Source organism: Natrix helvetica (genome assembly GCF_964273705.1).
Source record: "Natrix helvetica genome assembly, chromosome: Z".
NCBI classification, from domain to species: Eukaryota; Metazoa; Chordata; class Lepidosauria; order Squamata; family Natricidae; genus Natrix; species Natrix helvetica.
Window position 1 is genome coordinate 25,583,045 of NC_138554.1, and position 25,270 is coordinate 25,608,314.

Consider the following 25,270-nt stretch of genomic DNA (forward strand, 5'->3'; position numbering starts at 1 on the left):
TATATATGTATATGTACCTATGCAACATACATACATGCATTCATATGAACACAGTTTGGTGAGCTCCAAGATGCTCTTTTTGGGATGAAAGCTACTGAAGCCTTGCAAGTGAAAGGAGAGTAAATTGCAAGTACGAATGGTGGGACAGGAAAGAAATTGGGTTGAATGTAGATCCCAATAATGATAGATCAAAGGGGTATGCGTTTGATGCAGGATTCTCCTTCTTTTCTCCTCCTCCTCCTCCTCCTCCTCCTCCTCCTCCTCCTCCTCCTCTTCCTCCTCCTCTTTCTTTCCCCTTCTTCTTCTACTAATACTTCTTCTTTTCATCCTTCATCTTCCTCTTTCCTAGTATTACTCCCATGTTAAAGCAGGAGTTGCTTGGGATCCGGACTTCTTAGATTTGCTAAAGAGATGAGAAAGTAAAAAGGTGGAAGCTAACCCTTAGATTCTTTAGGAGAACAGTGACATTCATCCATCAGAATGCCAGGCTGTCGATCTTATAAATGAGTAATAGAGAGCTGTCAGTTTTCAGATGATATTGGACTTCAGTTTTCACCCTCCTAACCAAAATGATCAATGGTGGAGATGATTGAACAACAAAGAAGGGAGGGGGAAAGTGGGTGAGGAGTCCAAAGTTCCCTTACACAGAAAATAATTATTGCACTATAAATGCAGGTTGGGTAAAGCCACGTTCTCGTGCATTTTCCTTCTGGGTTTTTTGAAAGGAAAAGCAGTTAGTGGTTTACTAGAAAGATGGCTCTGTGTGTGTGTGTGTGTGTGTGTGTGTGTGTGTGTGTGTGTATGTGTGTGCTATTGACAAAACTAAATGCCAAAAACTCACCTAACTTTAATTTTGTCATGCAGTGAGCCAGAAATATCTGTTGGTGGAGTTGCTTACTCCACAGGAGGGCAGCAATGCCTCTCTCTGCCTCACTCACTCACACAAAGCCACAACATAGATCCGTACATCTGAATTCTTCTAGCCCACCCACCCCCAATTCTGTCCATCTTTGTTCCATCACCTCTGCAGCCCAAGCCCATTAGCAACAGTACACAACATTCTTCCTCATAAGTGACCATTCCCACCCAGTTCAAAGATAGCCTCTTCTCTTTAGTGCTCTGCCTCTTTCACAGAATGACTGGCACTTCTTTTTATTTGTACAGGTGTGAATATCTATACCTTTCCACTTCATTAGCACATGACCCATTCTATCATGAAAGCAAACACCCACCGCACTTGAGATGAGCCTTCCCACTGTTCTACAAGATAACCTTATTTCGGTCATTCAGCCTTGTTCTGTTTTCCTTACATTCATTCACTTGCCTCTTCTGTATATTTTTGTGCATTTGTGATATAATCTCCCTCTCCAACTGCCTTGCTGAGAATGCACACTACAACATAAAGAGTCACCTGTTCATCTTCTGGTACCTTGCATTAATACTGCACATCTGCTGCAAAGATCAGAATCTTAAAAATACAAAAAGCAAAGGAAGCCAGACAAAGGAATCCACAGATCCACAACTGGAAATAGATTCCAAAACATTTTTGAAAATTGCTTGAAAGAATGCAAATGCTTTCAGGTTTATCATAGGGTGCAAAGGGGGTGGGGAACATCCTCTCAATTGCTTTTGTATACAAATAGTCCTTGTTTAGCGACCAGAATTGGGACTGGAAGCTCCATTGTTAAGCAAAACAATTGATAAGTAAAGGTCTAACTGTGCTTAGGATCTTATTTCAGTTTTCCTTTGCTTTACAGACCTGTGAATGTCTGAAAAGCATTGGATATAAAGTTAATTTTTCGCCACTGTCATAATTGTAAATGGTGACTAAATGAGGCAATTGCTCTCTGTTTCAGGGTTTAATATCCTATCACTGGCAAATAGTTGACTGGAATTGGGTATGGCTAGTCTAGTGAAAAGAAGGACTAGGGGTGACAGGATAGCAGTGTTCCAATATTTAAGGGGTTTGCAGAAAGAAGAGGGGGTCAATCTATTCTCCAAAGCACCTGAAGGCAGGACAAGAAGCAATGAATGAAAACTAATCAAGGAGAGAACCAACCTGGAAATAAGGAGAAATTTCCTGACAGGTAGAACATTTTTTCAGTGGGACACCTTTCCTCCAGAAGCTGTGGGTGCTCCGTCGTTGGATGTTTTAAACAAGAGATTGGACAATCATTTGTCTGAAATGGTCTAGGATTTCCTGCTTGAGCAGAGGGTTGGACTAGAAGACCTCCAGAGTCCCTTCCAATTCTATTATTCTCCTATTCTGTTATTTTTGGTTCTTATTCCCATGTTTCTGATTTCTCGGCCAGTTATGAAAAATGGATCAAGAGTTTTATATAAGATATATATATTCTTCCTCTCTAATATTCACACACTTACCACACCCAAGCATGCAAGTGTGTTCACTCACACAAGTACACTGTGCAAGCCTGATAAATGGATACAATTATATCTGGTTCTGGACTGCTATCCTTGAATCCCAAATGTTTGGAAAAGTCGAGCTATATAGTAGGACTATGGTCCATGCAGATCTTCCATTACTATCATACACACATAATTTATGTGGGTTATCATGCCCATCCTTTCCCCACATAAGGAGCTCTCCTACAGTATATATTTTCAGGGGATGGCAAATACCCAAAATTCTCCAAGGAGGTTCTCAATACTACCTTCTGGAAAAAGCCAGAATGAAAATTAAAATTATTGGAAGTTTGGACACTGGGTGGATTTGCCTCTTTTCTCTAGCAAGGTGATAGTCTCTTCCTGTTGGCTCTTTTTTCACTGAGATCTAGATTGAGATGCTCAGCAGAGTGGGGGTAACTATCTTGCTTATGTAACCCCACTCCCTCGATTTCTTAGCGTATCCTTATCAAAGGGGTATCGTGCTTTGTAATCACAGACATGCCGTATGAATGCTTGTGAGGCTGGATTGAATTCACAGACCCTTGTGATAAGTACATAGATAAGTGTATAGGGGTATTAGTACTCAGTGGTGTTTCAGGAAGGAAAATACAGAATGCAGCATGCAATCCACCTTTCTTTGAGGTGAACAAAAAGAAAGATATACAGATGTTACATTAAGTCATGGCTCTGTGTGCAAGGCCTTACATGACTTCCATGCCCTCTTCCAGAGTGGATATGGCTTTATATGTTGAACTTGCAATCCGTGGACCCTTTCCCCACATCTCCACACAACAGACATGCACACCCCGTCCACCCCTGCCTTTCTTTAGCCTTCTCGCTAACCCCACCTTTTCCTTCCTAGCTCCACCCCCTCAGCCAGCAACGTTTCAGAACCACGGACCGTGGACAGCTCCGTTGGAGAGAGCTTTTTTTTTTTTTGGAGGAAAAAAAAGACAACCACAATTAAAAAAAAAAAAGCCAACGATTCTGTTCTTGCCCGCTGCTCCTCTTTCATTTTACTTTCGTCTCGCCCTGCTTTTTGATCTGTCCAGGACAATCGCCACTCCTCCTGGGAAGGGGAAAAAAAATGGGTAAGAAGCGCCCCTTTGGGATTTCGGTTTTCTGGGAAGATCTGGCGCGAGCAAATGGGTGGGTTTCCTAGGGCTGAACTGTGTATCCAACCTCCACGTTTTGCGTTGCGGGATAGAACTAATGCGTTTGTTCGTTTGGCGTTTCCCGATCGAATCGAAGGAGGGAGGAAGAAAGGGAAGATCGGGAGATCTCCTGAACCCCTTCCCTGCATGCGAGGACGATCCCTCGGAGCTCAGGAAACAAAGGCAGGTTTCTACTCCGTGTACAAAGCTGCACGAAGGAGAGAAATCATGGGTGTGCTTTTAACTTGTGAGAGTGTGGTTGCGTGTCTACTTCTCTTTCACAATCGGTGCCTAGTGGAGAGGGCGCCTCGCAGGGGCATCATTTTGGTACCCAAGTGGAATCAGGCTTGCGCTGAAGGGGGGAGGGGCACAATTGAGAATTGGCAGAACCCAATTCGGGTTCTTCAATAGGAGCAACTCTCTGAATCCCGTTTCCTTCCTTTTCTTTCTCTACTGCAACTCTGGTTTCCTTTAAATCCTCTTTTTTTAAAATGTACTATACGTAGGGATGTGGCTTCCCTAAATTCAGAAAAGAAGCCAGCCACCTGAAGAGGACAGATTTAGATTGCTTGTTCAGTTGTACACGTGGGCACCCACGTAAAACAAGATTATATTTAGGTGTTTGGATTTATTTATTTATTTTTTGCCATGGCGAAGTCTGAACTGAAGGGAGTTGTCCCTTCTCGGCATCAATAATTCAGATGGAAGCAAATTGTGGCTTCAAGGGTGGGGCATAACTTCTCCCTTTCTCTCTCAAGCTAATGAAGCCAGCCAGCTCTTTGCCTCTTTTCTAATCAGGCCAGGCTTAAGGCAAGGACTTGGTTTGGGTATGCTGTATTCAGTGGAATTCCACAAGTGCATTTGGACATGTTGAAGTTGATTTCCTCACCTCATCCCTAGACAATTTTTTTGGAGGGGAGTATGAACGATTTTATTCACCCCGCCCCCTTTCTCCAAGAGGCTCAAAAAAGCATGGGGGTATCCCTTCTCTTTTTACACTGCAGTGAGCTCGAGTAGGGAAATGACCAGCGGCCAAAGGCAAGACCCTGCAAGCTTTAGGATGGAGATAGAATTAGAATTCAGCTGGACAGAATACAGAGTGTCTTCAGTTATGACCACAATTGAACCCAAAATTTCCATTGCTCAGTGAGACATTTCTTAAGTGAATTTTGCCCCCATTTTACAATCTTTCTTGCCGCAGTTGTGCAATGAATCCCTACAGTTGTTAAGTTAGTAGCAACAGTGGTTGAGTGAATCTGGCTTCCCCATTGACTTTGCTTGTCAGAAGGTCGCAAAAGGGGACCTTGTGACCCCAGGACATTGCAACTGTCATAAATATGAATCAGTTGCCAAGCGTCTGAATTTGGATCACATGTCTGAATGGGGATGCTGCAATGGTCGTAAATGTGAAAAATGGTCATAAGTCATTTTTTTCAGTGCTGTTGTAACTTTGAACAGTCACTAAATGAACTTTTGTAAGTCAAGGACTATCTGTAACTACACCACCATACCAGTCTTCAGCTAACAAGGATCAACGTTCTCTTTTTTTACACTTAAACATAGATTATTCCCTTAAGTCTGAGCTCTCTTGGGCATATACAGGTAGTCCTCAACTTATAACCACAATTGTGACCAGAATCTAAATTGCTAAGTAAGGTAGTTGTTGAGTGAATTGCACCCATTTTTAGGCCTTTTTTTTTTTTTTGCTATGGTGGCTAAGCGAATCTCCATGGTCATTAAGGTACTCACATAGATTAAGCAAATTTGGTTTTCCTCATTGACTGCTTGTTGAAAGTCAGCTGGGAAGGTTGCAAATCGTGATCACGTGACCTGGGATGCTGCAATTTTCATAAATATGTGCCAATTACCAAGCACCCAAATTTTGATCACATGATTCTGGGGACACTACAACCGCCATAAGTGTGAGGACCAGTCATAAAGGGGAGTACTGGGTGTTTTTTTTCCAGTACCATCATAACTTTGAATGACTGCTAAATGAATGGTGGTAAGTCAAGAACTTCCTATATACTTTTTGGCATACTTCCAAATATAATCAGAGTTCTACAAAGGATGGTTAGGAGAATTTAATTTAAAGAGAGGAAATCTCCAGAATTTAACTAAAAGATATTTTGAGAATGATTGTTTGCTTCCTTTTGGCTTTGTTGGGAAAGCTCAGAAATTATGCTCTCACTGCTAGGTGCCTTGAGTGAACCCTGCTGATTATGGGTTACTGAATAAACCTGTTTAAATAAACTATGGTTTACAACAATGTGTGGATCAATATTTTAAAGATATTTATTGTATTCCAATTCTACCTCCTTTAAGAACGAGAGGCAACTTTCTGGACTGATCATGAGCGTGTACACAAACACACAAACACACAAACACACAAACACACACACACACACACCAGTCCGCAGCATGCCAGAAACTGGGCCACGCAAACAAGCAAAGCCCCATCCATGGGATGCAAGACAGCACATGAAACCACGCCTCCTCCAGTCCATAGAAAAAAATATCTCTCTACGTAAATGGTCCCCTGTTGCCCAAAAGGTTGGGGGGAGGGGGTGTGGCTGTCATAGGGCACATGAATACTGAGCTCCTCTACTGCATATAGAAATTCAGTAGGTGAAGCTTCCCCCTTCATTGCACTGTATCTGCATCTTAGGAAAAGTTTTACTTTGTGCCTTAGTTTCTCTTGCTAAAGGGGTAGAAGGTTTATAAAAGTAATGGAGGATCTGGTTTAACCCTTGCTTCTTTGTCACTCTGGCTTTCCTGTTTAGCCTTTAATAGAATAATATTTAGAAATGAAGCAGGTGAGTCATTTCCAGTCAGGCTGATAAAGCAATTTAGGAAATCCTTTTGTATAAAGCAAAGGTCCCCTACCCATGGAGCATGGCTCACTACCGGTCTGTGACTCGCTGACAAAAGCACCTGTCGCTTTGCAAATGGAGCTGTGCACTCTTGCATGCACACCTGCCACTCACAAAGAACCATTCCCTCTACCCTCCCTACCTCACCCCCACCCCCACCCCCACCCAGGTAGGCTGCCAAGCCGGAAAGGTTGGGGACAGCTGGCATAAAGAAAAGGCTTCCATGGTTTTGTTACTTAAGAGCTTATTATCCAGAAGTGAACTACAAGTACAGGTAGTCCTCAATTTACGACCGCAATCGAGCCCAAAATTTATGTCGTCAAGTGAGACATTCGTTAAATGAGTTTTGCCCCATTTTACAACTCTTCTTGCCACAGTGGTTAAGTGAATCACTGCAGTTGGTAAGTGAGTAACCTGGTTGCTAAGTGAACCTGGCTTCCCCATTGCTTGTCAGAAGGGCACAAAATGGGTTCACATGACCTTAGGACATAGCAGCGGTCGTAAGTATGAGTCAGTTGCCAAGCACCTGAATTTTGATCACATGATCATGGGGAGGCTGGAAAGGTCGCATCTATGAAAAATGGTCATAAGTCACATTTTTTTTAGTGCTGTTGTAACTTGGAACAGTCACTAAACAAACTATTGTAAATTGAGGGCTACCTGGAGTCCTCAACTTACAACAACCATTTGAGAAAAGTGACTTAAGACTATTTTTCACAGAGTCATTGCAGCCATCCTCTGGGTCACGTCATCGAACTTTGGATGCTTGGCAACTTGTTCCTATTTATAACCGCTGCAGGATCCCAGGGTCATGTGACCATTTTTTTGCAAACCTCCTGACAAGCAGAGAACAGGGAAGCCAGATTTACTTAACAACTTGGTTGCTAACTTATTAACTGGAGTGACTCGCTTAACAACTATGGCAAGAAAGGTCCTAAAATGGGGCAAAACTCACCTAACAAATGTGTCTCGCATAGCACCAGAAACTTTGGGCTCAATTGTAGTCGTAAGTCAAGGACGATCTGTGTAGACTTTTTCATATTAAGGAATGAATTGATCCTGGAGGCAGCAACTCAGTAGCAACCTACCAGCTGAGTGTGAGACTCAGAATGACCCAGAGATGAGAGAATTTGGGTTTCAGACTTGCTGCTTGGCTCCTGATCTGTAAAATGGGCACAAAAAGTACATGAGGTTGTCATCATATGCAGGGGGTTGGACTAGAAGACCTCCAAGGTCCCTTCCAACTCTTTTATTCTATTCTCTTCTACTCTATTCTATTCTAACTTGATAAATGTAATACATTTTGATCATATTTAAATACATTCTATAAAAATCTCTGTACAAAATTCCCCAAAAGTAAAGCTGTTTCTCCCTCCCCCCCCCCATCCTCTTCCATTTTTGAGACATATCTTCCAAAGCGGGTTAGATGGAGAAATACAGATATTGCTTTGGCAAAGAGCAGATTGAAGAGTTCTAAGTGTGTGGATTTCCTTCCTCCTCCTGCCAGGCGACGTGAGGCTTGGATCGGTTGCCATGGTTTTCCAAAGGAGTTGGGTAGCGCTTTGCGAGAGCTCCTACGTCATCAAGTTAGCTTACCTCTACTTGCATTTAGAGAGAAAGAGAAAAACCATTCATGTCTCTCGCTGATATAGTTTGCTAGATTGTGTCCAGATGGTCAGTGTCTACCCACTAGTGGCCATTTTTGCAACACCGTTTTATGCTTAATTAAAGTAATCAAATTTGAACTGTAAAAATCCCAAGTGACCACTAGAGAGTAGCAAACCTAACCTTTGCTGCTCTCTAGTGGGCATCTGAATATTTGCAGCCGAGATACAGTAGCCCTAATTTAACTTCAAAGGCAGCCTCCATCTCTACAGAAGCTTCCACAGAAATGCAGCATTGTGTGAATCTAAACAAAGGATGAAGTTAAGAAGAGTAAAGCAGGCTTCTCATTTCTTTCACAGAAAGTAACTTGTGGCCCACAATTTTTGAGCAAGCTTTTAGGATCTGAGTGACCATCAGGGGATTTTTCAAGACAGTTTGAATTTAATCCAGAATTCATCTAAATTCAATCAAAAATCCAACTTTTAATCTTTACTTATGTTGGGGCTGAAGTAAAGAAGTTTGTGCATTGCCTCTACACATGCATGTAGGTTTTTTTTTTCCCCTTTCCTTTTCTTTCCTTTCCTTTTTTTTTTTTTGGCTTTGTGTTCCAATGCAGAACATTTAGAGTAAGGCTCTAAAGAATTAAAAATGCAACTTCTACAACTTGTTGAAAATGCATGAATAAGTGCAAAGGTAGATAGATAAATAGAGAGGGGGAGAAGGAGGGGGGAGAGGGAGGAGATATGATAGTTAGATAGAAGGAGAGAGAGAGAGAAAGAGGAGACATGAGAGATAGAAAGACAGAGAGACAGAAGGAGGAGGAATGATAGAGAGAGAGAGAGAGATGAGAGAGAGAAAGAAGGAGGAAAGATGAAAGATAGAGAAAGAGAAGGAGGAGAGATGATAGAAAGATAGAGAAAGAGAAATGATAGATAGAAAGAGAGAGAGTTGAGAGAGAGAAGGAGGGGAGATGATAGATAGATAGATAGATAGATAGATAGATAGATAGATAGATAGATAGATATGAGAGAGAGAGAGAGAGAGAGAGAGAGAGAGAGAGAGATGATAGTTAGAAAGAAAGAGAGAGAGGATAGGTAGGTAGGTAGGTAGGTAGGTAGGTAGGTAGGTAGGTAGGTAGGTAGGTAGGTAGGCAGGCAGGCAGGCAGGCAGACAGACAGACAGATATAGAAGCACAGACAAAAACATTTTCATGTTGTAACCAAATAACTATTTGGTTATTTTAGATGCGTTGCACCTATCCAAACTGTTCACACGCTTTTTTTTAAAATTAAGAAAACATTAGGAAATGCACTTTGGTGGGTTGCTGATGAATTTAAACAGACCAGAGTCCAGAGGCTCTCTGAGTGCTATAAATAAAATTGGGGTGTAGATGCCCTCTCATGCTCCCTCTCTGGCAGTGAGTTGTTGGACCATGGTTGCTATGAAAGCTGTTAGATGGGTTTCAGGTGCTCTCTCTAAAAATAAATGGATCTGGCAACTGGGCCTTCCACAAAGGTGCTGTCTGGATTAGAGGAGAGAGGAGGTTGATGTTTACACAGAATTCTTGTATCGCTGAAGAAATGGCAGGGGGAAGGTTAAATAAGAGCTTAACTCCCATCCAAGCAGTTGTTTTTAAGGATCTTTGGGGATTATGCATTTAATCATGTTCTCAACCATAATCATATGCATGCGTGGGGCGTCTAGGAGTTTAAGGCGCTCCCTTATACACACTTCATTTTCCTTTTAAATGAGGTTGTTGGGAAAAAAGGCAAGTCAGGAGCAGAAGATTATGGATTACGAAAGGATTTCTGAATTAGAGAATTTGGGCCCAGCCTCCTTCGACCATTTTTCCATACCTGTAGGTAGGTCTCATGACCAAAAAGAAGGTTGATCCAGGAAACTGGAAGCTTTATTGTTTTGGCACCAACAGACGAATTTTTCCTCTGAGCCCATCTTGTCCTTTAGTAAAATAATATTCTTACCTCTCTAGAAGCTGCTAAAATATTTTCAAGACATGCATTACAAAATATGATTAGCATTTTCTACATCCGTGTGGAAGCAATATCCACTGGATTCAACATAGCTTACATAAATAAGTGTCACAGAGTCTGTTGGTGCCTATTCAAACCATCAGATTTTATTAAAAGGCATAAACTCAGCTGTTGCTCATAAAACGTTATGTTTTCTATTAAGATTTGTTGGCTGAAAAAGGTACTACCAATCTCCTCCTGGTTGTTGTTGTTATTGTTATTTTTGCTCCTGTAGATAAACATAGCTCTCCTTTTCAAATGTGTAAGTGTATAAAGAGAGAGTTGTCGGAAGAATAATTTAGGGTACCAACTTGAGCTGGGGGTTGCACAAGAATAAATGAAAATGAGATCTAGACCGCTGTAAGGAAAGGAGAAATATTTATTCCCAAAAGCAGAGGGATTTACTTTGGGGGCAGCTGCAGCGAAATGGGGTACAGTGACCCAGTTTTATAGGGGAGCTTGTTGTGGATGTGGAAATATTTATGTGCTGATTCTAGGGTGACATTTGAGGTGTGTGTGTGTGTGTAAGTATGTCACCTATGATGTTTTTCTTGTGAACAGGCAGTTCCACTGGAATTTAATTAACTCTATCTGGGTTTATAGACTTTATCCTTTGATACGTGGATTAGGTATGGGTAACTTATTTGGGGATTTGAGGAAGTTTGAATAAAAGATTTTCCCCCATTTGCTACTTTTATTTCATTAACTTAGCAGTCTGTACTTTAAAATGGCAGAAAACCATGTGGCTAATTTTTGATAGTTGTAGTCAGAAAGGATTCCCAAGGTCATAAAAAGGAGTAATTTTACTGCAGAGAATATGGATATTTTACAATGAATTCAGTTCTTTGGCATGAAGAAAGTTGAGTTTTTTTAACCTTTGGTATTTATACAAATAAACTAGAATAATGTTAATATGAACTTTTGCCTTATTTTTATATGTTCAATATTCTTTCCATGGTCGAAGTGGAAATGTGATTCTCCGGGCTTAATAAGTATTAGAAAAATAGCTGCTTCACCCCTTGGTGGTTCAGAGGTTAAAGTGCAGTATTGCAGGCTAACTCTGACAACAGCGTGAAGTTCGATCCTGACCAACTCAAGGTTGATTCAATCTTCCATCCTTCCGCGGTCGGTAAAATGAGGATTCAGATTATAGGGAGCAATATTCAAATAATATTTCTACATTTTAAACCACCCAGAGAGTGTTGTAAAGCACTATGGGGTGATATATAAGACTATACTACTAATAGAAATGCTATTTCTATTTCTATGCTATTTGTGGCCATGCCTTTGGATTTTGGTAGGAAGAAAACAACTTGCAAGGTTAGTGGCTCCTCACTAAATTCATGTCTGAAAATCCATATATTGGATTCATCCTCAAGGTTTGCTTCAGATCTTGGAGAAAAACAAAAAGTTTCCCAAATTCATTGACGGAATTGCCTCCCAGCCAGCAATAGGGCTTATTTAATTTTGCCAACTTTCCTGCAACCACTGCACAGATCATGTATCACTGTTTGATTATACATTTGGTCCCCCAAGTTACAACCAGTTACTCAGCAAGCATTTGAAGTTATGATGGGCCTCCCCTGAGCTACTCATAACCTGATTTTGAAATTCTGACAACTTCAGAACGTAAACTGACATCCAGTTCAGAATTAGCTCCTGCAAAAACAAAACTATTTTTTAAAATCAAGTTTAAATCTTTCAAAAATTCTGTCATAGTTGAACCAGTCACAAAAGAGTCCTTGACTTGTTAGTTGTCCTCTTGTCTTTATCCATTTTCTGGCCGGTGCGTTTCACTCACTCACAGTGTAGAGATAATTGTATTTGGTCATTTCTTGGATAGTGTTGTGTGTTTTCCCAGATTCATACAGGCTTTCCCAGATTCCACATTCCAATTGGTAGTTTTGGGTTTATCGTGCTTCTAATGGACCGAGAGATTCTTAGCACCCCTGCCCCATTTAAGGGGTGCCTGCACTCAGGGCCATTATTTTGTTTGGTTGCCATTAACATGTTTTTTCTGGGAAATATATAGTGCAGTAGTCTTCCCTTTGCTTTCTACACTGCCGGGCACACGCTGTTGAAGTGGCTACCACCACCACACCATATGCTGGTCTTCTGAAGCTGTTCTGGCCAATGTGGTCTCTGCCTTCAGTCGATACTGATGAGCCAGTTGTCATCATCAGCCCTGTTGGTCCAGGGGAGGTATTTGATTCCCTCCAACTCGTCATCTCAGCATAAAAGCCATACTGGGTAAGGGCCCCCAATCTGCCATTTGGGGGCATGCTCTGTGGGGCTCCAGGCCCTCCCTCAAAGCATATGCTTTCCCAGAGTACATTTTGGACATGCGATGTGACACCCAGAAAAATATGGCATCCTTCACTTAATCCTCCAGGGAAAAATCGAAGGCAAACGAGGTCCAGGCAGAAGAAGAACATCATGGCTTCAAAATCTAACGAACTGGGCAAAACTCAGCAGCACTTTTTAATAGGGCTGTTGATAAAAATAGGATTGCCAGCATGATCGCCAACATCCGATGACGGATATGGCAGAAGAGGAGGAGGAGGAGGAGGAGGAGGAGGAGGAGGAGGAGGAGGAGGAGGAGGAGAAAGAAGAAGAAGAAGAAGAGGAAGAAGAGGAGGAAGAGGGGGAGGAAGAAGGGGGAGGAGGAGGAAGAAGAAGAAGAGGAGGAGGAGGAGGAGGAGGAGGAGGAAGAGGAGGAGGAAGAGGAAGTAGAAGAGGGGGAGGAGGGGGAGGAGGAAGAAGAAGAGGAGGAGGAGGAGGAAGAAGAGGAGGAAGAGGAAGAAGAAGAGGGGGAGGAGGAGGAAGAGGGGGAGGAAGAAGGAGGAGGAGGAAGAAGAAGAAGAGGAGGAGGAGGAAGAAGAAGAAGAAGAAGAGGAGGAGGAGGAGGAGGAGGAGGAGGAGGAGGAGGAGGAGGAGGAGGAGGAGGAAGAGGAGGAGGAGGAAGAAGAGGAGGAGGAGGAAGAAGAGGAGGAGGAAGAGGAAGAAGAAGAGGGAGAGGAGGGGGAAGAGGAAGAAGAGGAGGAGGAGGAGGAAGAAGAGGGAGAGGAAGAGGGGGAGGAAGAAGGAGAAGGAGGAGGTCATCTCTTTACATTCTGATACCGTCTATGTGATGCTTCATGAGGCTATAGCGGAAGTGGAACATTATTTAGAACAGAGACTATTTGCAACTTTCCACAGTCACATTTGCTTAAAAACCACCACAAAAAGGTTAGAAAATTGGGTACAGTGACATGGCGACCTGCTTAACAACCATCATTTACAACCATACTTCCAGGCACAAGTACAGGACTAAAGATAAATATGTCTTGGCTACCCTCAATCACCTTTTCTTCCATTTCAAAATTGATCATGATGAATTACAGGTAGTCCTCGACTTACAACAGTTCATTTAGTGACCATTCAAAGTTACAACAGCACTGAAAAATGTGACTTATGACTGTTTTTCACAGTTACAACCTTTGCAGCATCCCCACAATCATGTGTTCAGATGCTTGGCAACTGGTTCATCTTTCTCTCCCAGGCTCATGTGATCCCTTTTGCAACCTTCTTACTAGCAAAGTCAAAGTAACCCGCTTAACAACTGGGTTACTAACTTATTAACTGAAGTGACTCACTTAACAACTGTGGCAAGAAAGGTTGAAAAATGGAACAAAGTTCACTTAACAAATGTCTCATTTAAGAACATAAATTTTGGGCTCAATTTTTGTCATAAGGACTACCTGTATCTCTTTTGTACCACACATTAAGGCATGTTTAGTATTCATCATGGAGAAGAGTTTTACCAAAGCCCCATGCCATAAATAACATGGTAGATCATGCCTGGCAAAGATTTGTTTGTCTGTATCCCTAAGTTAGCCATTAGGGTTAAATCAATCATAGTTAAAGTAAACTAACTAAATCAAGGCCTAAGTATAGATTATGGTTAAGACATTTCTCCTACTGCTATCGTAACTAATAACCATAGATAAGGCTATCAGCCAAGTCAAATATTTTTCTCTATTCATGAGTGTAATGAAATGCATGTTTTTCAGAGGTGGTATTCAGCAGGTTCTGACCAGTTTTGAAGAACCAATAGTGGAAATTTTGAGTAGTTCGGAGAACCGGTAAATACCACCTCTGACTGGACCCACCACCATTTATTCTCTGCCTCCCGAGTCCCAGCTGATCGGGAGGGAATGGGGATTTTGCAGTATCCTTCCCCTGGAGTGTGGAGGGAATGGAGATTTTACAATATCCTTCCCCTGCCAGCCCACCAAGCCACGTCCACCAAGCCACACCACGCCATGTCCACCAAGCCATGGCCATTAAACTGGTAGTAAAAAAATTTGAATCCCACCACTGAGTGCTATTGGGCATGGCATTGTGTTTACTTTTTCTCTACCTATGCTGGCAACCCAGAAAATTTGGAGAGTATCTTTGGAGACATTCAGCATGCTATTTATAATATATTTTTTATTTTGTATTCATCACATTTTTATACTGCCCATTCCACTTAAATGACTCCTCTCTGTGTAGATTCTTGCATCTATTTTCCTGATACCCTCATTGGGCTCCAGTGAGCAAAGCATTCCTAAAGCAGCATTTGCTAAGATCACTATATAAATAAATTTGTCGTGACTAATTTGCAACGTTCCTACTATGAAAAATGAACTTTCCGATTTCTGAGAATCACACACAACTGCTTCTGAATCCCAGATTTGAGTTCTTTGGATGCATTTGCTCACAAAGAGAAATTGAAGACTAGGCTAATAAGCAGCCCTTGACTTATGACCAAAATTGGGACCACTTTTTGTTGCTTAATTGTTAAGTAGGCTTTATGGCCCTTTTTCCTAAGCAAATCACTGCAGTTGTTAAGTGAACTTTATATCATTAAGTGAATCCAGCTTCCACCATTGATTTTGCTTATTGTAAGCCAGAAAGGAAGGTCACATATGTCGATCACATGACCATGGGATGTTCCAATATATACCAGTTGCCAAGCACCCGAATTTTTATCATGTGTCCATGAGGATGCTGCAATGATTGTAAGTACGGTACAAGGATTGGTTGTAAGTCACTTTTTTCAATGCTGTCGTAACTTTAAATGATGACTAAATGAATGGCTGTAAATTGAGGCCCACCTGTAGTTGTTTTAGTTGATTATATGCATATGAATGAAAGTATGTCCATAAGGAAAAGATACTTCCTTGCTTATAGACAACATTTCCGTGAGCCATGGAAGCTGGTCATCTTGGCATTTTTTTCAAGAAAAAGTCACATTACTAATTTTTTATTTCCTTGTATGGGAACAATACATTGTACAATTAAGGAAGTAATTTATAAAATGAAATGAGGCTTTCTATGCATAAAAAAATACAACTAGAGGAGTTAAGCAGCTTAAATTAAACAGCCCCCAGGTGATATTCTGGATAGCAATACCTAGACACAAAGTTTTATCTCATCGTGAGAGTGCAAAACCTCAGATCATAGGGCTGGATGTGACCTCAGGGGTCTCCTAGTCCAACCCCTTGCTTAAGGCTGGAGACCTTACCCCAGGGATGCCTAACCTTTTAATTGTCGCGTGCCAACCCACCCCCCGCAGCCACCACGCCCTTATGAAAGCCCCCACACACACACATGCACATATGCTCCCCCTCCCCATGTGCATTCCACACACCCCACACACATCCATTTTGGGCCTAGAAGGCCACCCTGCAGCTCCCTGGGAGCAAAAATGGGCCACGGGTGGGGGCTGCATCCCCTGCCCTCTGCGCATTAGCTGGCTGATGGGAGGCGCCCGTGCATGAAGCTGAGCTGGGGTGATGGCTCACATGCCCACAGAGATCACGGCCTTACATTATCCCAGCCAAAAGTCCAGTTTGTCCAGTCTATTCTTGAAAACCTGGGTGATAGAGTACCCACATCCTCAGGAAGCAAGCTTTTCCATTATTAATTGCTCTCACTGTCAGAAAATGTCCCCTTAGTTGCATCTTTTTTTGACAAGGTTCGACCCATCAGTTCTTGTCTTGCCCTCCGGTGCCCTAGAGAATAAGTCTCTTCTTTGTGACACCCCCTCAAGTACTGGAAGACAGCTGGTCATGTCCCCACTAACCTTTATTTTCAATAGGCTAGATACATCTAGCTCCATCAACCACTTGTCATACAATTTAGCCTTGAGGCTCTTTATCATCTTTCTAGCTCCCACCCTCTCTCTCTGTCTCTCTCTGTCTCTCTCTGTCTCTCCCTCTCCCTCTCCCTCTCCCTCCCTCCCTCCCTCCCTCCTTCTCTCTCTCTCTCTCTGTGTCTCCCTCTCCCTCCCTCTCTCTCTCTCTGTGTATGTGTATGTATGTATGTATATGTATTGTGTCACAACCTCTGGTATGCCCAAATATGGGAGGGAGCATACTGCTTCCCTTTTCTGTCTATCGGCTCACCCTAGGAGCCATCCAGGCAGAAAGCCATTTTTTTTAATGTTGCATTGTTACATTTGTGTTGCATTCGTGCTGATAAATATTTTATTTATTCATTCATACATTTATATGTATGTATGCATGTATGTATGTATGTGTATATATGTATGTTATAACATCTTGATTAGTTGATGGAGTTGATGTTTGCAGATTAGTCAGCTGTTTTGTAACATCCTGTGTGGCTAAGGTACTGGCTGTGTGCCTATTGTTCTTTTGTGTTGTAATGACCTGGGTAATGGGCTGTGTGATGACATCCTGAGCTCTATTGTAGTGATATCCTGAGTCCTGTGCTGCAACCTCCTGGGGGGTTGGCTGCGTTGTAACATCCTGAGCCTTTGCATTGTTTTTGAACCTGGGCTGTTTTTACATGTTAGGCAGCCCAGGTTCAAATCCCAGTAAGGGTATGGCTTTCTGGCAACATGAAAATGGTTTCCTGCCTGGAAGGCTCCTAGGGTGGAGCTGAAGGCAAAAGGGAAGCAGTATGCTCCTTCCCATTTTTGGGCACAGCAGGTATATATATACACAGAGAGAGAGAGAGAGAGAGAGAGAGAGAGAGAGAGAGAGAGAGAGGGAGGGAGGGAGGGAGGGAGGGAGGGAGAGGGAGGGAGGGAGGGAGAGGGGGGAGGGAGGGAGGGAGGGGGGGAGGGAGAGAGAGAGAGAGAGAGAGGGAGGGAGGGAGGGAGGGAGGGAGAGAGGGAGAGAGGGAGAGAGGGAGAGGGAGAGGGAGAGAGAGAGAGAGAGAGAGAGAGAGAGAGAGAGAGAGAGTATTCTAAGAGTGAAAAAAACATGAAAAGAATGGTGGACATCAAGGGTTCAGTTTTCAGCTGTGGGCTGGGGAATTCTGGGAGTTGAAATCCACACATCTGAAAGGAACCAAGAGTGAGAAACACTGGCCTATGGGTGCTGCAGAGCTCCAAATAGCCATGAGATGGAACCATGCATTTGAGATTTCTTTCAGCCTTGGTTGCCATCAAATGGTCCTCTGGATATTTGCAGCCCATATGATTGCTTGAGCTGGAGACCCAAAGGGGCTGCCATGAAATCAAGAACTGATTTGTTAAGGCATGAAGAATTGATTAATGCCATGAAGAATGGTTACAGGAATTGGTTACAGTCTAATGAAAAGTGGGACCGGGGTGATATGATAGCGCTTTTCCAATATTTGAGGAGCTCCTACAAAGACGAGGGGATCAAATTGTTTTCCAAAGCACCAAAAGGCAAGACAAGAAACAATAATTAGAAACTAATCAAGAAAAGAAACAATCTAGAACTAAAGAGAAATTTCATAATGGAGCATCAAACGTTGGAACAGCTTGCCTTTAGAAGTTGGAACCTTACTGGAGGCCTTCAAAAAGAGATTAGACTGAAATGGCATAGGGTTTCCTGCTCAAGCAGGGAGTTGGACTAGAAGACCTTCAAGGTCCCTTCCAACTCTATTATTCTATGTTCAATGAAATTAATTCCTCTTCCTGCCATCTGTAATAAAAGCAAGAGTGCTTGAGCTGACCAGCCCAAAAATAATTAGAGCAGCTAATCTAAAGATATTTATCTTTCCATGGAGGAGGAAGAAACACAATGAGCCTGGATTTTGCTAGCACATGGCTAGCCCATTCCTTCCTTTGTTCACAATTTGTTTGTGTTGGTTTGTTTAAAATCACACTGCCTTCCCTCCTGAGTTCAATCCTGGGAAAGGATCTGGATAGTTTTAAAGTGGATGAGTAAATTTCAGGCTTGAAGGGATTAAACTTCCTACAAAGAAAGGACAGGAGAAATTGGGCTACTGAATTACTTCCCACCTACAATTTTTGAAATTATTTCATAAGCATGGATGAAGATCTGTTCCCTAATATCAGTTCTAATGGGAGAAGATCTCTCAGTTAATCCAGAAGAAAGCTTGTGAATCTTTGACGTTGAGATTGTTGTAAAGATGTTGAGACTCTAAAGAATGCAGACAAGTGCAACAAAGATGATTAGGAGACTGGAGCTAAAACATATGAAGAGAATTGGGTATGTCAAGTCTGATGAAAAGAAGGACTAGGGGAGACATGATAGCAGTATTGCAATATCTAAGGGGCTGCCACAAAGAAGAGGGTGACAATCTATTTTCCAAAGCACCAGAAGGCAGAACAAGAAGCAAAGGATGGAAACTAATCAAGGAGAGAAGCAATCTAGTACTAAGGAGTAATTTCCTGACCGTTAGAACAACCTGCCTCCAGAAATTCTGAATGCTCCAACACTGGTAGTTTTTAAGAAGAGACTGGACAACCATTTGTCTGAAGTGGTGTAAGGTTTTCCTGCCTGAGCAGGGGGTTGGACTAGAAGACCTCCAAGGTCCCTTCCAACTCTGTTATTCTATTCTGTTCTGTTAGTCTATCCTTCCCAAATGAACAACGGTTACAGCCAATGCTTGCATTTTCACTTCTATCTCCAGCAAGGATATTTTGCACCCTTCTGCTTGTCTCCAAACCGATAATCTTAAATAACAGCTGAGCAAATGGGAAGAGAGACACAGAGGTTAAGTTGACAGGAATAGGCCCCGAGGTTGAAAAGGCATCTTTGAAAATTCTTCAGAAAAGAATGGTGTCACTGTGCATTCATCTAGGAAACCAGAGGGGGTCGGGGAATGTGTCCAGGGGAAAAGGATGACGTCAGGACACAGCATCAATCACAGAGGACCTGGAAATCTTTACACAGTTGGTCCTCAATTTGGGACCACAATTGGAAGTTGAATTTCCATTGTTAAGCAAGGTGGTTGCTAAGTGAGTCACATCTGATTTTACAATCTTTTTTTGCTATGGTTCGTAAACAAATTGCTGCAGTTATTAAGTGAGTCATACACTTGTAAAGCAACTCCGGCTTCCCCTACTGACTTTGTTTGCAGGGAAATGGGAAGTTTGCAATCACAGGACATTGCAACCATTGTAAGTATATTCTGGTTGCCAAGCACCCAAATTTTGATCATGAGGTGGTTGCTCAGTGCAAGAACCGGTTGTAAGTCAGTTTTTTCATTGCAGTGGTAACTTTGAACCTTCGCTAAAGGAACAGTTGTAAGTCGAGGACAAACTTGTTCAGTACAGGTAGTCCTCGACTTAAGACCACAATTGAACCCAAAACTTCTGTTGCTATGTGACACATTTGTTAAGGTAGTTTTGCTCTAAATGCTTACATGCCACAGTTGTTAAATAAACACTGCAGTTGTTAAGTCAGTAACAAGGTTGTTAAGTGAAGCTGGCCTTCCCATTGACTTTGCTTGTCAGAAGGTCACAAAAATGACTGTGGGACCCTGCAACCGTCATAACTATGAGTCAGTTGCCAAGCATCTTGAATTTTGATCACGTGACTATAGAGACACTGCAATGGTCCTAAATGTCAAAAACGGTCAAAAGTCACTTTTTTTCAGTACGAGGTAATTTCGAACAGTCACCAAATGAACTATTGTAAATCAAGAACTATCTAATAACAGCCACGGTGGCACAGTGGCACCATGCAGTACTGCAGGCTATTCTGCTGAGTGCCATCTGCCTGCACTTTGGCAGTTCGAATCTTACCCAGCTCAAGGTTGACTTAGCCTTCCATCCTTCCGAGATGGGTAAAATGGTAAACCCCAGATTGTTGGGGGCAATAGGCTGACTCTGTAAACTGCTTAGAGAGGGCTGTAAAAGCACTATAAAGCACTATATAAGTCTAAGTGCTATTTCTACTTGTAAGAGCAGATTTGGCTCTTTAAACTGATGTTAGCGAGAGGAAAGTTGGAGCCAGCAAGCAATGAATCTAACAAAATGTTGCATTCCAATGGCCTAATGTAGCTCTTTTCAACTCCATGCTCCTATTGGATTCAAATGGCCTAGGTAACCTTCCAAATCCACAACTGTATTATTGATATAGTAAATGTACCATCAATTAATAAAATAGACATTTTAAGCGCAGTCTTCATGTGCTAGTTCAGGCTGTACTTTGGGAATGTAACTTGCAAGCATTCTTCTGGTTCAATTTAAAAAATTGCTATGAATAGAACATGAGGACATCAATGAGCAGGCTGAACTGAAACTTTTCTCCTTGCTTTCATGGAAAACCTTAAGATTTTTTCTTCTTCTTTCCATCTGAAACAATAAAATCATATGTCGGGGTGCAGCCTTAATATTGTTATGAGCAATCATCAGTTTTACATTATAAACTTCGAAAATCATTAACCAACCAACCCAAAGAACAAACACATTATTAGGATGATGTCCAAGATAGAAGCATGGGCACTAATTATTTCCTAAGAAGTGAAGTGTTATGTCGATGAAGATTCACAGTCATCCAGACAGAGTTGTCTGAAGGTTGAGTCATTGCACTCAAACTAATTTTTGTTGTTGGTTTGAGATATTTCGCTGCTCATCCAAGCAGCTTCATCAGTCAAAGAAAGCCAGGCAGAGAGTTGTACCAATTCCTGCTGCACCAAACTTGGGGGTTTTCTCCCCAAATCGTGTTGTAATATTTAGATTTGTATCTTTTTGGGAGCCATTTCATCTGTTCACAAAAGAAATAAGCTCTCAGTGCTGCATTTCTAAAAAGGTGGGAAGATCAAATACTTGCTTAAAGTCTTCTTCTGTTCTTGGTGACTTCAGAAGCATTGTAACGGTAGGAAGTCGTACTGCCTTTTTCAGAGATGGTTTTCTGACTTCCTATCCTGCCTACAGATCTGGTAGTCTCCCATTCCATGTAAGACCCTAAATTTAATCTTGTGTATTTCTAAACCCTGTGTAGCAAGTACCATCAGATTTTGTGTCCTGCTAAGACTTGATCAAAAGGATATTTATACAACCTTTCAGATTAAAGAGTGATGAATGGACTAATTTGTCACAAGCAGCAAGAAAACCTTTGGAGATGAATATATTTACATTGCATAATCTTCACAGACTTTAGTCTACTTTTTAGATGGAATGTATGCATATCCATCCATCCATCCATCCATCCATCCCTGAGTGGGACAACAACAGTTAACAGTGAGCTCAAAGGGAAATAAATTTGGAAAGAATAAATGATGATAATTATCTTATTAATAGTGGCACTCATAAAACAACATGCATCAATGAGGTGGACCTAACAAGTACAGTTTGATTTTTAAAAGTTGTTCCTGTTCAAATTTCCAGACAAAGTTACTCCCCCCCCCCCAACTTCTTTGAAATTACCAAAAATGGAAAGAGTTGAAAGTTATAAGTAAAGGGGAGGGGGAATTAAATCAGTTAAAGATTACTGTCCAGCAGTACCTGTAAGGGATGTTTATTTTTGGTTACAACATTGTCTGCATGTCAACCCTGAAGCTGACCTGACCAAGGCCATTTTCAGGCTTCAGTGTTGCCACAGTGGAGCTAAGGGATAGGGAGGGGGGGAATAGTGATAGCTGTGGTTTTGTAGCCAAAACAAAATACTTTCTCCTGGGAACCAAGGGCATGGCTCTTGCTAAGATGGTCTGTCACTAGTTTCTTCTTCTGTTTGCATCATCAATTACATATTTTTCGATATAGTGGTACCTCAGAACTCATTGCTAATTGGTTCCGGGAGGTGCAACCAAGTGCTAAATATGAATATCAAACAAACTATGTGACTAACACATCACCCTTTCTTTCCACTGGGAAGGGTAATGAGTCACAGGAAGCTGATGCTGACAAACTCTAGCTTGTGCATTGTACCAAACAAACAACAAGTACTGGGACAAAATGTTCATGTTAAAATGTGTCAAGTACCAAATTTGAAGAGTTTAATAGCAGTCAAGTACCAAGATACCACTGTAGATTGATTTTTCCAAGTACTTTATTAAGCTTTTCCAGTATTATTTTTGCCTTCACATTATGTGTCCCAAACATAAGAGCTGTGATAGTGCAGTGTTTAGAATGCAGTACTATAGGCTAGTTCTGCTGACTGCTGGCTGCCTGCAATTTGGCAGTTCGATCGTGACCGGCTCAAGGTTGACTCAGCCTTCCATCCTTCCGAGGTCAGTAAAATAAGCACCCAGATTGTTGGAGGCAATATGATGACTCTGCAAACTGCTTAGAGAAGGCCATAAAGTACTGTGAAGCATTATATAAGTCTAAGTGCTATTCCTATTGCTATTTACTATACACTTTAGCTTAGTTTCCAACAAACAGTCTGGTTTTATTTCATCTAATAGTTCATAGCTACTACAAGCTGCTTAGGTTTCCTTCATGTATGGTTAAGCCATCATTATGTCCCTAGAAATACTAAGTGGGGAGAACCAAGTAGAACTGACTGCAAAAGGGGGCAGCTGTTACTATTGCAGTATGGGCTCTGGTGCTTATTGTATGACATCTTCCTTATATGTTTTTATAGAGGGGATGCTTTTCAAAGTTAAAAATGACTTATGGTCCAAAATGGCCGTAAGTCATATTTTTAGTATTGTTGTAACTTTGACCGATCACTAAATGAATTGTTGTTAAGTCAAGGACCACCTTTAGAATGACAAAGAATCAACAATAGAGCTCTCAGAAAATAAATCCTGCTTCATTATTTATTTATTGGCTTTGAGTTTGTTTGTGTTTTTTATGTGAAACTGGATGTAACATATAAATACAATCGCATTTACAAAAATCAATCAATGATCAGCAGCATCTGCAGACAGCAAGCAAGTCAAGCGATTGGTGCTGAGAGTCAGATCATAGCCTTCATCCACATGACCCTAGGCAGAATTTGGGGCTGAGAGAAGTAAGAAGGAAGCCAAATGTCTCAAGTTGAAACATTGCAGACATGTTCCTACTCGCAAAAGAGCAACGATGAGGGCAAGTTGGCTTGCATGGAAGAGATTCTACTTCTGCAACGTTTATTGTAAGGTCCTGAGTCTGTGCTGGCCTATTTGGCACAAGGTGAATGTGGCTATCCAAGAAGAAGAAATAGATCTGTCCGTTTGATTGGCTGAAATGGAGATAAGCACGCACTGTGGATCATCTGGAATAGCTGCCCCTTTTGAGTTTTCTGGTCCTTTGCACCCAGCTCTGTTGTCCCTTGTTAATTATTTAGGATGGAAATCATACCCGCGCTAAAGGTCTCTGGAGGTGGTGATGGGGGGTGATGGTGGAAAAGGGGGGCAAAAAAGGAGAGGAATGCCTTTCTCAGCAATTTGTTAAAACCAGAAGCAGAGGGCTATTGCTGAATTAATGGTGGAAGTGTGCTTTGCAAGGAAACAGAGTCAGAGGAGATGGTGGATGTGGTGGATTTGTAGGATTTAATTTAAAAAGAAGGAGAATCGGAGAGAGAATTTAGGAGGAAAGGAATTTGCTTCCCCAGTTAAGGGAACCTTGCATAATCCCAATCTGGTTACATGGTGCCTCTGTCCGAGGTCCTGAAATTCTGAGCAACACTCCCCTGCTTCTGTTATTTGTCATTTTGGCCTCCAGCACCTGCCTTCTTGAAGTTGGCTTGTTTGTTTAATTTATTAATGTTATTTATTTATTTATTCAATTTGCTGTGCTTCTGTTAAATGTCTGGGGAGTGGTTGCATCCAATTAGCAGCTATTGCTACGTTTTGTAAAGCGGAGAGCCATGGCGGTTGCATTTTCCTTTCTTCCAATGTTCCTTTCTCCCATTCTGGCAGCTTTCCTGAGGTATGTGTTGGCTTGCCACAATAGAGAGAAGCTATGCAAAAGGGGTGTGTTTGAATGCTTGCACACAAGAGGAAGCAAGGAACCACTCAGGGATATTGTAGCTCCACCATGCATGCTCTCATGGAAAAAACAACCGCTGTTCAAACAAATATTATTTATTTCTTCATTTTTATGCAGTCATTTTGTTTGGTTTTTAGTTCAGCCTCGCCCTCAGTCTCACACTCTGGGATAATTTTGCAGGCAAATCTGGGAGAAGTCTGCAATATCAGAGAAAACCAATGGAATTGTTTGTTTTTTGTTGCTTTATCCATGTTGTTGATTTTTTGTAACTAAAGCTGTCCTTACCATAATAGCAGTTATTCAATTCACTTTGATTTAGTGCAGTCAAAGTGCAGTACGAGGGCCCGCACTATTATATTACAGTATTCCTCCAAATATATTTGTAAAGCACATTCTTCATTGCATTGTCACTTCCCTGGCATAAATCTCGGATTTCTCTTTGTTCTGGTAACCAGATGCTGTTTCATTTGATGCTCCTTTAGAGTAAAACAGGATTTGGGTTTACTTTCACTAAAATGAGAAAGGTGCAAAATATTTACCCTATGTAATGGAACATAATCTCTTTTTTTCCCATTCTGATCTTATATTTAGCAAATTAGCATGACAATGAAAAAACCTAGAACAACAGGTTGGTGTATTTGGCAGGGATCATGAAGGTCATTAAGTCTAGCCTTTTGCTCAGTTAGGGATTTTTAATTCAGAATGAATTCATGGCATCCTTGACAGAAAACTATCTGGTGTCTGCTTAATTATCTCCAGTGGAGGAGACTCAATCTGTTCTGCTGCCAAAAAAAACCTTAGGCATTTCTTTTAATACTGAGCCAAAATCTGTTTGCACACAATTCCTATCCAGTGATTTTACTCTTATACTCAGCAACAGAAAGAGAGCTTGTTTATGTTCAGTTTTTAAATATTGTTTTCTTGCCTCATCTCATGCTAAGTCACTGCTTTAACCACTGTTTTCTTAAGGAATCCAGGCTGTCAAGCATGTGTAATATATAGGTCCTAAGTCATGATTACAAACTACAATGTCAACATTCACACAAAAAGCTAAAGCAGAAACGAACAGTC

The 25,270-nt window shown here is 41.6% G+C and overlaps 1 protein-coding gene across 1 annotated transcript in view; it reads left to right on the forward strand.

Annotated features, from left to right (window-relative positions):
• Nucleotides 1-3,490: 3,490 nt before the first annotated feature.
• The window catches only part of SYT5 (synaptotagmin 5), a 40,649-nt gene continuing 18,869 nt past the window's right edge, over nucleotides 3,491-25,270 (forward strand). The window contains exon 1 of the mRNA XM_081970798.1: nucleotides 3,491-3,497. Coding sequence (XP_081826924.1) covers nucleotides 3,494-3,497 — 4 coding nt within the window. The 5' untranslated portion in view covers nucleotides 3,491-3,493. The remainder of the gene's footprint in view (nucleotides 3,498-25,270) is intronic.